The sequence below is a fragment of the Lampetra fluviatilis genome, chromosome 37 (genome assembly GCF_964198595.1).
Source record: "Lampetra fluviatilis chromosome 37, kcLamFluv1.1, whole genome shotgun sequence".
Lineage (NCBI taxonomy): Eukaryota > Metazoa > Chordata > Hyperoartia > Petromyzontiformes > Petromyzontidae > Lampetra > Lampetra fluviatilis.
Window position 1 is genome coordinate 4,098,582 of NC_136311.1, and position 13,570 is coordinate 4,112,151.

The 13,570-nt window shown below is 56.2% G+C and overlaps 1 protein-coding gene across 2 annotated transcripts in view; it reads left to right on the forward strand.

Moving 5' to 3' along the window:
* The window catches only part of LOC144945270 (huntingtin-interacting protein 1-related protein-like), a 40,306-nt gene extending 30,589 nt beyond the window's left edge, over positions 1-9,717 (forward strand). For both annotated transcript variants that reach the window (XM_078873653.1, XM_078873654.1), the window contains exons 17-32: positions 110-211; positions 646-840; positions 1,596-1,743; positions 2,930-3,016; positions 3,390-3,497; positions 4,000-4,136; positions 4,755-4,865; positions 5,664-5,722; positions 6,106-6,136; positions 6,331-6,393; positions 7,126-7,226; positions 7,609-7,714; positions 7,929-8,052; positions 8,160-8,227; positions 8,475-8,583; positions 9,393-9,717. In XM_078873653.1, the coding sequence (XP_078729779.1) occupies positions 110-211; positions 646-840; positions 1,596-1,743; positions 2,930-3,016; positions 3,390-3,497; positions 4,000-4,136; positions 4,755-4,865; positions 5,664-5,722; positions 6,106-6,136; positions 6,331-6,393; positions 7,126-7,226; positions 7,609-7,714; positions 7,929-8,052; positions 8,160-8,227; positions 8,475-8,583; positions 9,393-9,400 (1,557 nt within the window). In that variant the 3' untranslated portion in view covers positions 9,401-9,717. The remainder of the gene's footprint in view (positions 1-109; positions 212-645; positions 841-1,595; positions 1,744-2,929; positions 3,017-3,389; positions 3,498-3,999; positions 4,137-4,754; positions 4,866-5,663; positions 5,723-6,105; positions 6,137-6,330; positions 6,394-7,125; positions 7,227-7,608; positions 7,715-7,928; positions 8,053-8,159; positions 8,228-8,474; positions 8,584-9,392) is intronic.
* The last annotated feature ends 3,853 nt before the right edge of the window (positions 9,718-13,570 follow it).

The following is a 13,570-nucleotide window of genomic DNA, read 5'->3' on the forward strand; positions in this document are numbered from 1 at the left end:
GTGTGCATACGTCGTCTGTGAAAACACGAACACGCATTCACGGTGCCCCCCTCCACTGCTCGTTCATCCGCTGCCCACCCCCACTCCCACCCTCAATGCGCTCCAACAGCTGCAGGAGCAGAGGCGCGCGGTGGAGAGGCTTGAGAAGGAGCTGGAGAGCAGCCGCCAGGACCTGACCTCGCTCCGGTTCACGCTGGAGAACACCGAGAAGGTGCTCCAGTTGGCCCCTCTCAACGCCCGCGTGTTGCGCGCACGCACCCCCGCCCTCGACCGCCCCTCCCGCCATCCACCCACCCCCACCCCTCAATCCCCATCCCATTTTCACTCTCGAGCCCCCCCCCCCCTGTCCACCCGCCTCCGCCCTCGACTCTCGTCCCACCAACATTCTCGACCCCACGCCCCCGTCCCATCCTGACCATCGCGATGGGGATCATTACCACACGGGGTAGCAATCACCGCCCCCTAATGGCAGACCAGTGCCCCAGGCCGCTCTGACCTGGTTAAACAAAAGAAACTAGACATGTCCTTATTGTCACCGTCTCCGCCGTGTTTGTCTCTGCGTGCGTGTGTGCATGCGTGTCTGTCTGTGCATGCGTGTCTGTCTGTGCGTGCGTGTCTGTGTGTGTGTGTGCGTACGCGCCGCAGTCGGGCACGGAGCTGTCGAGCCGGATGCAGTCTCTGCAGGACGAGAAGCGCCGGGTCCATGAGGAGCTGGAACGGCGCAGCCAGGAGGTGACGGCGCTGGGATCGCAGCTGAGCGAGCGTGAGCGCGCTCTCGACGACAGCAAGCAGCAGAAACAGGCCGAGGTGCAGCAGCTGCAGCAGCGGCTGTCTGACAAGGTCGGTGTTCCGGCCGGCGCTTGGGGTGGTTCGGCCAGCTCGCGCTCGTGCAAGGCGGGTCTCGGTCATCCCCCCCCCCCCCCGCCCAATTCAGAATGAAATACAAACACGGTGGTGTGATGCACAACGCGTGCAGATCCTCTAATCCAGGTGATGTTCCCCGCGGTCGCCTTCCGTTTACAGCCTGTGGTGGGAATTCTGCGTTACAATGGCTGCGGCTAGACAACCACGGTTGACTTCCCTGGAAAGTGATACAAATCTTATTGAGCCTGGAGAGATGATGGCCTCGGCGAACTGCCCCCCCCCCCCCCCCCCACTTAACTCGCAACCTTCCGATCGCAAGCCGCTTGTCTCTATCGCCAAGCCACATCCCAATGCTGAGGCATTGCCTGCTAGTTACTCAATTGAGATTCGAACACAGCAGCGACAATGACAAAAAAGAGCTTCCTTAGCTCAATGGGCCTTGCCTCCAGACAAACTCTCTGACTGGCTCAACATCGCCCCCTCCTGCGAAAACTTGGCACGACCTTCCTAAAAACGAGTCGAAGCTGTTTTTCCCCCGCACCTCCGATTTTGGCACGGCTGGCGACGTTCGGTGCGAAAGAAGGTCAACACCCAAACAAGCATAATAACAGCCGCAATCGCCGTTAGCGATTCGTCTTCCGCCCGACGACGATCACGGTGATGATGGTGACGATGATGGTGACGATGATGGTGACGATGACAACCTCCCTGCTCCGCTTGCCCCTGCGCAGGAGGCACAGGAGAAGTCCCTGAGGCAGCGTCTCCTGGAGGAGCAGTTCCTGCTGCTGCGGGGCGCCGTCGAGGAGGGGGAGCGCATCGTGCGTGACGCCATCGACAAGCTGGACGACCCGCTGCACGTCGGATGCAAGAGCTCCCCGGGTGAGCGTGTGGCGGCGCAAATAGGGGTGGGGGAGGGTCTTTTGCCACGGTGGCGAGATGTTAACTACCTCGCCTGGTATACAGGAGGTCGTGGGTTCCATCCCGACCCTGACGCCTGTTGTATATTTGGAGTTTCCATGTCTCTCTCTCCTCGTGGTCGCGTGGAATCTTCGCTGGGTCCTCCGGTTTTTTCCCTCCACAGTATAAGAATATAAATGTGCGTTTTTGAGCATTTGGCTGCTATACATTTCCACCTGATAAGCCAATTCGTTGAGCTATCATTTGTTGTCAGGTCGCTTCTGAAAAAGAGCTATATAGCTCAGTGGGCCTTACCTGGGAATATAAAACCTAGTTTAGTTTTGAGTTTAGTCCTCGCTGGGGAGGCGGTGCAAGCGATGTCCCTCCCTCTCCCGCCACGGCGATTCCGTTGAATCGCATCAATTCTGATTCGCAGTTAGAGGATTCTTACAGTGGATTAGGGATGAGCTTCAGATTTGAACTAAATAATTAGGAAGTTTAAGGACAAGTTGGGTATTTTTTTTACTTCCAGATAATTTCTATTGTGTGCTCATATGAAATGTGTCAATAATAATAATGATGAAGTCACCCGATGCCACGTGGACCCAACTTTCAGCAGGAAATGTCCGGTTTTTGGGGTCAGTCGGACACAAACAAAAATTTGGTTCTTCTAGGCCTTGAATTTGGATTTTACGGAATAATGTAAAAATGGGAGGCGGTGCCCTACAATGTTTCTGCTTGACTAGTTGATTTATAATATTCGTAGGTAAAAATAAATAATAATCAAAATTTGAAATAATAATATAAATAAAATAATAAAGCACGACGTCTTATTTTATTATTATTATTTTATTATTTATTTTTACCTACGTGACTTTACTGAAAAACCTAAGAGTATGAATCCTTGCAGTCACGAAAGCTTCAAATCTAGAATTAATATTCTGCATCTTTGTGTAACATCGTGGGGCTGTGCCACCTGGCGGTCAGCAGGGGGCATTTTTGTTCTTTGCGAACGATGCTGCCCGCTCACAACCGGACCAATGCGGCGAAGTACGCTCAAATAACTCCCCCGTGACCCGAACGGCGTGCGGAGGCCCTCGTTCAGCAGTGGATCGACACGTGCCGCTTGCTGTGACTGTAATGTGCCGCCGCTGTCTGTGCCATGCAGACTATCTCATCACGAGGGCGCAGGCGTCGCTGGAGTCTGTGGCTCGCACCAAGGCGGGTCATGCCCAGTACGTGAAGGACGAGTCTGGTAAGGGAGCCGTTCAATCATCAGCATCGTACATGACGAGTGCACGCGCGGGACACCAAGGGGGGGACCTCATTGTCGTGAACTTTAGGACCCGATTCTCTGATCCCGTCACTGGCCTGCAATCCAGTCCATGACTGACTACAAGATCGCTACTACTCTCCCCCTACCCAAGGTCCTCCATTGTGTGAAAGGCGACACGGGTGAGGGGATCTTTGTTTCAGTTTTGTAAACGGTGGGAGGGTGGAGCTGGGATTCATTTGCAGTTGTTTTGTGTTTGTTTATCAGCGATTCTGACATTCTCGTTACTTCTCTGCGCACTCTCTCGTGTCTCCTCCTCCCCTTTAACGCCCCCCCCACCACCCCCGCTAATCAGATGCGAGTGGATTGCTCCGAGCGGTCTCTGGGCTCTCCCACCTGGTCAGCGACACGATCGTACAGGGCAGCGCCACCTCGCACCTGGTGCCGGGGGACCAGGCCGACCGTGAGTATCGCGCCACCACCAACCCCGCTAGGTTGTCGCCGTTGTGCCGTACGGCTCTCCGCTGTGTGTTTTAGTCTTGGTGCTTATTGCGGGCGGGCGGCCATAAATCATTCTGGCTTTTGCCAGCGCCATAATACTTAGTGGGTTGGGTGGACTCCGCCGATTGGTTCGTGACGGGGCTACCACAGATGATTTACGCCGACTCGGCTCTTTTTGGCGGTGGCTTATTTAATAATCACTTATGGGTAATATTGTCTTTCCGCTTAATTTTATCCCTATTTTGCTTTGGGCATCGTGCGTCGAGACGGTGCGTCCAATCGGATCTCTCGCGGAGCGACGCGGCAACAACGACCCCTTTTGTTCGAGGAACGGCCCATGGAAACTGGATCTCGTAGAGCTACCTCCGAGACCAATTCAAGTGACCTCTGTTCCTCGCAGCAAACAAATTTGGTGACTGTTTGTACGCGCTGCCCCCCCCACCCCCCTGTCCCCGCGTCCCCAGGCCTGACGGAGGCGTGCCAGCAGTGTGGCGATGGCGCCCTGGCCTTCCTGGACAAGCTGAAGGAGCGCTCGACGCTGCCCGGCGCCAACCCCGAAGCTCTGCGCGCCACCCTGGAGCGCATCGTCCGCATTGGGGAGGTGTGCCGGCAGGAGTCCGCCGCGGAGCCTTTAGAATCCTTCCTCCCCCCCCCCCCCCCGTATAGCCCCAAACACACTGATGGGGTCGAGTGCTGTTGGCGAGCACCTATTAAAGCCGCCACGGCACGCGAGGGTGGCCAGCACCGCGCCTTTGCACACTTAATGTTTACACAGTGCACCAGTCGACCTAAGGGAGGCTCGGTACCATATACACAAAGACAAAAGTCCCCCATATAAGCTGCTTTAACAGACTCTTGGGGCAAGTGCTATTAGCGAGCACCTGCGAAGGCCGACACGGCACAGCTGCCTTCGTCTCTCCCTCTCCCAGGGCTGATGTTTTACACAGTACACCACCAGGTACTCATTTGAGGCTGAGTCGACCTAGGGGAGAGGCCCAGGATGGTTGAAATATCCACGGCTGTTATTGGTCGTGAGCTGGCGTGTGCGGGCTCGGCGACCCAGGGAATATTTCTGCACCCGCCACCACATCCAGTGGATCTCTTTCCACAACTGTAGCAACTGGTAGTCACATGCTGGGCGATTTGTTATCGTTGCGCGACCATGTTCTGAACGCACCCGCCCACCCCCCCACCCGCCCGTCGGTTTTGGTTGTCTCAGGATTTGCGTCCCAAGGGCATGGACGTGCGTCAGGAGGAGCTGGGCGACCTGGTGGAGCAGGAGATGGCGTCGACATCCGCCGCCGTGGAGGCGGCAGCGGCTCGCATTGAGGTGAGTGGGGGGTCAAGCGCCTCCACCCTCCCCCATCGCTATCGTATCGATACCTGCGACTCTGCGACCCTGCGACCCTGTGACACCCCGACCTGAGAGCAATCGGGGGCGGGAGTGAATGTTTTTGGTGGTTGCGATTGCGCAGCTCTTCGATATGTGTTCGAGTCGTACAGCGGCCCGTGCTGTTTGTCGTGATGTCCGACGTTTCCTTGCATCTGCTGGGAGTGAAACGTGAGACGCGGTGCCAAATTACACGCTCGGCGACATGACAAGAACAGATATTGTGAGTGCTGTAGTTTGTTTTACCGGGCTAGGCGGTTGGTGGAATATGACGTGGGGATCACAAAAAACCAACAAGATCTCTTTTGTTATTTAGACACCTCCAGGGCGTAATTTCAGCCGGGTCCACCCGGGTCTGCGATCCTGAAGAAGACGCCACACCACGTCCAGTATACCCCTCGCTATGAGCAGCGTGTATTCTAAGTCACATGCCTCCTACTCTGGTCAACCGGCCACACCGGGGAAAATATTCTGTGAGATATTGGGCACGACCGGCCCAGGGTCACATCGGTGTCACAAATTGTGCCAAGGCATGTGGCCTAAAGCGCCGCCTCCACCACCGTCACCTGAGGCCCCTCGTCTGGGCTAGTTGCACCGATCCTCGTCGCGATTCTGACAAATGAGGATGATCATCTTGAGATCATAATGTCCTGGACTTGATGATCTCGCGTTACGGGCGTGATAACCCGGCATGGTACACCGCGTGCGCCGTGACGGCCGTGTTGACGCATTCCGCAGGACATGCTGAACAAGTCGCGGGCGGCCGACACGGGCATCAAGCTGGAGGTGAACGAGCGGTGAGCAGCGCAGAGCGCCAGCGTGGTGGTCCGTGTGTGCGCGAGCGGTCCGTGTGTGTGCTGAATTCACGGTTCTAGCTCTGAGAATTAAGAATATTTTTTTGACTGCTACGCAAGAAACATTTCACTGCAGTAGGGCACATAGTGGAAAAGTGTGATCCCTAGTGCGCTGATATGAGAGATCACTTGAACGGGTCTCGGAAGTAGCTCTGTGATGTCTCATTCCACTTGCCCGTTCTGTACTGCGGGGAGATGCCGCGGCGCTCTGAGAGTTCAGAGAGTGGTGTTCTACACTGGGAACAGTCGGGAGATAACGTTGGGGGAAAGAGGGGCACTTTTTAAATCGTTTTCCAATTTATTAACTTTTTTTATGAACATTGCAGGATTCTCGCGTCTTGCACGGATCTGATGCAAGTGAGTATAGTTACGAGAAACGTGCAGCTAGTGCTTCATTTGTAACTTTTATCCGTTTTGCACATCTTTAGTTTTGCCGCCTTTGTGCCATTTGTTAATTGAATTAAATTCAGTTTGAATTCAAACGACGGTGGCGACGACACGGTGTTAATCGCAGCGACGTCCGCCGCCGCCGCCCCCCTCCCTCTTCTCAGGCAATCAAAATTCTCATCGTCGCATCGTCGGAGCTCCAGAGAGAAATCGTGGAGAGCGGACGGGTGAGCGGGCCTCCATCTCTCCTCCTCTCGCCGTGTACTCCCGTGCACTGCACAAACCCCCCAATGCCGCCGTGTCCAATCATAAACGCGAAGTAAGCCGCCGCCGCCGCCACCCAATCGCGGCGTGAACGTGTGGACCACGGGAGGAGGCAAGGGCAGCTCCAAGGTCACAGGCACTGAGCCCGTGCCGCTCCGTGCCTGGGTTCGGATTCGGGTTTCGGCCAACGTTGTAATGCGATTTTTAAATGGGGTGCCCAAACGTCGTGAGTTTCGTGGGTGTCTCGACCCCGGTCACCAAACGACCGCACCGTATAAAACCGTCGCAGTTAAATTTGGCTCTGCACTTTGGATAAATTCTAGCTCCTGAGAAATTACAACAACAAAAAACTTCACTTCGACTGAATGTGATGAGCATCACTCTCGGTGGCAATGCGGGTGGGAAAGTGCTGCCCCCTAATGGGTGGACTGGAGACCACTTGAAGGATTCTCCTGAGGGAACTTTGCGGTATCCGCTTCCGCGAGCCGTTCTGCGAACAAGGAGGGTCGTACAGCCGTGCGGAATTTCCGAGAGAATTCTTCAACTCGTGGCGACGCGACGCGGACGGCACAATCGGAATAACATTGACAGGAAATCTCTCCATCTGCTCGTGTGTGAAGTTAGGCATCGATGTGTGATGATTTAACGGAGCTTGACCGCTGCGTGCGTCCGTGCGTCTGTGCGTGCGTGTGCAGGGTGCCGCCTCACCGAAGGAGTTCTACGCCAAAAACTCTCGCTGGACCGAGGGCCTCATCTCTGCCTCGAAGGCCGTGGGCTGGGGCGCCACCATGCTGGTGTACGTACCTCCCCCGTCCGTAGTCGTCGCCGCAGTGTCGACTTGTAATTTTACTACTGTCTCGTTTGTATTGTTTCACGTTCCTCTGGCTATAGCCTCCCCCCAGCGGTTATGAGTGTAACGGCATTTTCTTCGACGGACTGTGTACCCTATATACGGGACCTTTGTCTTTGCACGTGTGTGTGTGTACGTGTCTGCACATACGCATATGTGCCTGTGCGTACGTCTCTGAACTAGTGTGTGCGCGCGCGTGTCTGTTGGCACTACTTTGGGCGCAAGCCTGTGCACTACAGCGCTATCTGCTGTGCAGTGACTCCCGCTCATCCCTCCTCCTCTTCCCCCCCCCCCCCATGGTTTCATCGGTGCTGGTGCTCGTGAGCAGCGAAGCGGCCGACAAGGTGGTGCAGGGTGACGGCAAATTCGAGGAGCTCGTGGTCTGCTCGCACGAGATCGCCGCCAGCACCGCGCAGCTCGTCGCTGCCTCCAAGGTTCCCCTCGCCTGCGCCACACACCTTGCATCACGCGCCTGCGCCGCTTGCCCCTGCACACTTACACCCATGCTCACTCCACATGCTCACTCCATGCCCTTGCGCCCACCTGCGCGACGATGCCCGCAGTTTGCCATCGGCCGTGCCATGGCGGCGGGTTAACGTGGTCGCGTGCGCCGTCGCCCGTGCCGCCTCCCCCTCCTTCCGCCCGCAGGTGAAGGCCGAGAGGAACAGCGGCAAGCTGGCACGCCTGCAGCACGCGTCGCGCGGGGTCAACGAGGCCACGGCCCGCGTCGTCGCCTCCACCAAGACCGGGATGTCGCAGATCGAGGAGTCTGGTGAGAAGTGTGGTGTGACGCGGTGTGACGTGGCGTGATACAGGCGCAGCATACCGCGGTGGTGCGACGCTGCTTAATGATCGCCCGTTTGTGCGCTACTTCTGCAGGAGCTATGAACTTTAAGGATATGACCATGACCCTGACGCAAGCGAAGCTTCGAGAAATGAACTGCCAGGTACGGCGAGGGGCTGTTCCGTGTGATTGTGTGTGTGAGAGGTGTTTGTTCAAGACCAGGTGTGTACGTAGAGGGGGAGTGTACGTGTGTCTGTGTTCCACCCATGTGCGTTCATGTTTGCGCAAATCGTGCGCTTCACGTCGGGGGGTAGGCGGGGTGCATGTGCGTGCGTGCACCCACCCATGTGCAGGAGTATCCGTATGCGTCACGAGGCTCTCTCTCTCCCCCTCCCCCTCTCTGTGTGCAGGTCAAGGTGCTGGAGCTGGAGAATCTGCTGGAGAAGGAGCGCATGCGGCTGGGCGAGCTCCGGAAGAAGCACTACGAGCTGGCCGGCACCTTGGCGCAGGGAGCGGACGGTAATTCGACACGCACCAGACAAAGGTCCCCCGAGTAGCCCCTCGCAGACCGTCGGGGGCGAGCGCCGTTGGCGAGCGCATGCGAGGAGGGGCCGGCGCAGTGCACGTGGCCAGCGAAGCACCCGGCCGTCTTCGTCCCTCCGGCGTTGATGTTTACTTACCGCACCGGCTTCTCGGTATTGAAGTCCCGAGTCAACCCAGGGGCGGCCCGGGACCGTGATCTTTAACGTCCGTCGTGGAGCAGACGCACCTCCTATCTATTTAACGGTTCGTGCCCACCGCTGTGGTAACCGGGGCGGCCTGCCGGATTCGACCCGCGAAACTCTGACGTCTCCGATTTAAAGCTTTCGTGACTGCAGGGATTCATCTTCTTGGTTCTTTCGGTAAAGTCACGTAGAAGGGAAATAATAAAATAATAAAACATCATAAAATGTAAAGTCACGTAGAAGGGAAATAATAAAATAATTAAACATCATAAAATGTAAAGTCACGTAGAAGGGAAATAATAAAATAATAAAAATTAAACATATTAAAATAATCCTCACGACGTTTCGGCCACAACGCAAGCAGCCGTCCTCAGGTGAAGAACAGGTCTGTCGGAAAGACAGAGTCTGAATGTCTTTCCAACAGACCTGGTCTTCACCTGAGGACGGCTGCTTGCGTTGTGGCCGAAACGTCGTGAGAATTGTCTTATTATGTTTTATTTTATTATTTCCCATCTACGTGACTTTACCGAAAGAACCAAGAAGATCTGACGTCTCCGCTGCCCGCGCGATGACCTGAACCTTCTCTTCCCCCGTTTCTCACAGGCAACTGAGGCCCGTGGCGGCGGTGAGCGTGGAGGAGGTGGAGTTGGCGGTCCGCATTCCCTCGCTGGGATATTCGTCCACTCCACTCCCCACGGGGCACCGTGCGAGTGCTTTTGCAATAGCGAGATGGAGCTCAACGGGTGTTTTACTGGGACTCGAGAATGTTTCTTGTTGTGTTTTTTAAGGCGGTGGGTGTCGACACTGGCAGTTTTTACTTCCCATTTTCTGCGCTCTCGTGCCCCGGGGGCCCCCCCACCCCGTACGAACCGTCATTAAATCCTTAAACCACGACCCCCCCCCCCCCCCCGGTTCATAGATGTGCAATGAGGGTCCGGGCTGCTGTGCTCGATGTGCGGTCGGACTGACAGCTTGGGGATTGAGGAGGGAGGGAGCGTAGGTGGGGGGGGGGGGACGTTGAGGGTGGGGGGTGGGTGGGCAGCAAGGTCATTGTCGCTGTCCATTTGCCCTGTAAATCATAAGTGAGTTTTTACTGTGTAATTAAGGTGAGCATTGTTGTTCTATTTTAACTTTAACTGCTGCAGTTTACTGGCGTTCCACCTTTATTTGATGCACTCATGAGTTGAGTGCCTGTGTGTGTGTGCGTGCGCATACATTCCTGTGTGGATCCTAAGTAAGTGTACATGCTCGCGTTTGTGCGTCACACTGCACTAGGGCGCGTGTGTGCACACGGCGGGGTGGGGGAGCGGTGGCGCAGCGGTTTGATCGCTGCGCTACGAACCCGGGAACCCCATATTTTATTATTTGATTACCGCTCACGGCCAACACCGGTGACGATTATCTAAAACAGTCCCGGGGCTCCCCCCTAGGTCGACTGTGTATGGAGACATCAGCACGAGGGGCAGAAACAAATGTGGCCGGGCGCGGTGTTGTCCCCACACCACACACTCTCTCTCGCGCGGCGGACCGGCCTCCGTGCTCGTGCATTGTTCAGGAATGTGTGCGCTCCGAAAGGAGGAACGTCGCGTTTTGTCTTCGTTAAGTGGTGAGCTCGGAGCTTTCTTTTGCTAGAGGAAGTATGTGAGTGCGTGCGTGTGTGTACATGTACATTGTGGGGAGCGGTAGCGTAGTGGTCAGCGCGCTGTTCTACGAACCTGGCGACCCCGGTTGGATTCCCGCTCGCGGCCGACACAAGTGACGATTATCTTAACCGGTGCTGGGCCTCCCCTAGGTCGACTCAGCCTCAAATGAGTACCTGGTGCGGTGTGTAAACATCACCACTGGGGAGACAAAGGCGGCTGGGCGTGGTTGCTGGCCACCCACCCCCTCGTGTGCTGTTCCAGCCTTCATAGGTGCTCGCTAACAGCACTTGCCCCAACATCCTGTTAAGGCTATATACGGGGGATCTTTGTCTTTGTGTGTACATACATACATGCACGCATGTGTGCGTGTGCGCACATTCATCCGAGTACTTGCGTGTGTGTGTGTGCGGGACGCGAGCAGCTCTCGGTGCTCTCAGTTGCCCACTGCTTGCCACGTGCAGGTTAAAATTAGCCATCACGTCAAATAGCTGAACGCTAGATGTGAGTTTAGACGTCCTGTGTCAAGTACAATCTAGTCTTTGTTATCCCGCCAGAGTGTCAATGTACGGGGCCCGACTGTTTACGCCGCGTTTCATTGTTGAATGTTCACCGCGACCGTGGTACGGGTCGTCCCGTCAAGCGTTTCCACTCGTGCATCGGACGTGATCCGCGGCGCGCGCGTTGGTGAAATTGCGACGTGGTTTACGATCGATCGCTCGCCGCCGCCACTGGGATCGAGGTTTCGGCCGCACGCTCCTTGCTTTGTGACCGTCGATCGCGGTGGAGCGTACCCCCGGCGGTGATCCGACCCCATGGCGGTTACTTTTAATGCCAATTTTGGTCCTCGTTACGAGAAAACTTCTCGCAGCCACTCCGGCCGTGCAGCAATCCCGAGCGCAACGTGGGCCAGATTCTCATCGTTTTCGGCGGGATTTCACTTTTGTCGGATAAAACATTTTTGTTGCGAAAAACGCGCCGACGTCGGCATGGGAAAGTCGGCCAAAGTGCGGTTTTGTGGACGGTTTTGTCAAAATGGGAATCCGATTACCTCCCGCTTTTTTTTTTCTGGGAGCCTCGTGTTTTTTTTGTCAACTTCTGGAGTTCGGTCGGTCGGTCAGCGGGAAGGGTTTTGCTCGCGAGATGAAACTCGCAATAGGGGGCGGCCCCCTGGTCGGACGGCAGGCTCGGCGTCCCACTGGAACCAACAGATTCCTCCAAGGAGAGGTTGGCGTGGTAGCATTCACCGGTAAGCGCGCGCGTGCGGTTTGACTCGATTATCTGGACCGGTCCTGCGCCTTCCCTAGGTCGACCCAGCCTCAAATGACTACTGGGCATGGTGCTGCCCCCCCCACCAAACCCTGCTCGTGTACCATGCCGACATTCGTAGGTGCTACTCGTCATAACAGCTCTTGTCCCGAGAAAGTATGTTGAAGGCGACACGGGGGATCTTTGTCTTTGGGCTGACAGAGAGACGGAAATGATTGCACGCCAGGCTTGTAGAACCACTGCCACCGTGTGGCGATTGACGCCGTGATCCTCTCGCTGCGCGTGGCAAGCGACGCACCACGCTAGCGCCGGCTTCTCTTGGCGATCGGCGAGGCCGACGCGATCAGCAGCGGTCCCCGCGGCTACGACCTCGACGTTTTATTTCATTTTTAAAAAAATGTGCACTTATCGACCAATAGATCAATCAATCAATAAATCAACTCGCGAGTTGAAGTTAATATCCGTCTGCCGGCGTGCCTCGATGTAACGTGGCGATGTCGGAGGCTGCCATCTTGCTGATGATAACGCAAACGAGCGAAATCTCCGCGCTCGGGGCGCGAGTGCGTCCGCGGTCGGATGGGGCCGGGTGCGCCTTTTTGGCGGTTCTGAACCAGTGGTTACGGACTCCACATTCACTTGGTGGGTGCCAGTCTGTCCGTACGACGGCGATGACCGTTGACCTACACGCATACACACAGACGCAGGGTGATCCTCGTGTTATTGATCCGGTAAGGATGAAAATCAGTTATTGACCTGGCAAAGTAGATCATTGGCAGGGAGGACTGTTCGGACACTGGCGATGCCGTTAGTGACGACCAGGTGACGACGATGGCGCTGAACGGGCTGCTGCGCTGCTCTGCCGCCTTCTCGGCCCCCTAGCTCTGAGCGCTCGAAACGACGAGCGGAATGAGAACGGAGGAGCGTGTTAAAGGGGGAAGCACAGCAACCAGACGGAGCTCTCATCCTACCACCGATACTAACCATGGCTAATCAGCCACGAGGACTATCCCCCCCCTACCACTGACTACCAAACGAGAGTCGATCAACGACTTGTACTAACCCGACTAATAATAGCCAACTAGCCAAGCAGCAATTAGCCCTCTCATTAAACCTCTCCCTACCACCTGCCCTAACCAACCGGTCATGAGTTCTAGCCCCCGAACTTTAACAAATTAGCCAAACCAGCCACGAGGACTACCCCACCACCCCTAACTTCAACCCCACCTATGTCGCTGCGCAGGGACTCGTGCTAAGTCGTGTTCCTCACATCGCGCTGGGCTACCGGCTCCGTTCCCTCTCTCTCTCCCCCCTTGTCTCCCTCTCCCACCGTGACTCTTTCTCCTCGTCTCTCTCTTTGCGAATGAACTTTCATCCTGTGGGTCATGGCGCGCGTGCCCGCAGTGTCACACGAGTCGAGGTTTGTGTGTCGCTGTGTGTAATGTAAGTGCTGTATAATGTGGAGGGTGGTGGTGATGTGTCCGTGTGTGGTGTTGGTCGTGTGCCTTGCTGTGTACTTCTCAATAAAGTGTCTTTATAACTTTCTTCGTGTCGTATCCAATGCTTCATCGGTTGTGCCCATCGGTGTTCAGAGCAGTCCCGGTCGAGCTGACCGAGGGTGGGTGCCGGGTGTGTGGGTGGGTGTAGGGTGTGTGGTGCAGGGTGGGTGTGTGGGTGAGTGTGGGGTGGGAGCGGGGTGGGTGTGGGGTGCAGGGGGTGGTGGGTGCAGGGTGCGGGGTGGGTGCGGGGTGGGTGCAGGTTGGGTGCAGGGTGGGGTGTGCGGGGTGCAGGGTGGGTGCGGGGTGGCTGTGGGGTGCGGGGTGTGCGGGGTGTGCGGGGTGTGCGGGGTGGCTGTGGGGTGCGGGGTGTGTTGGG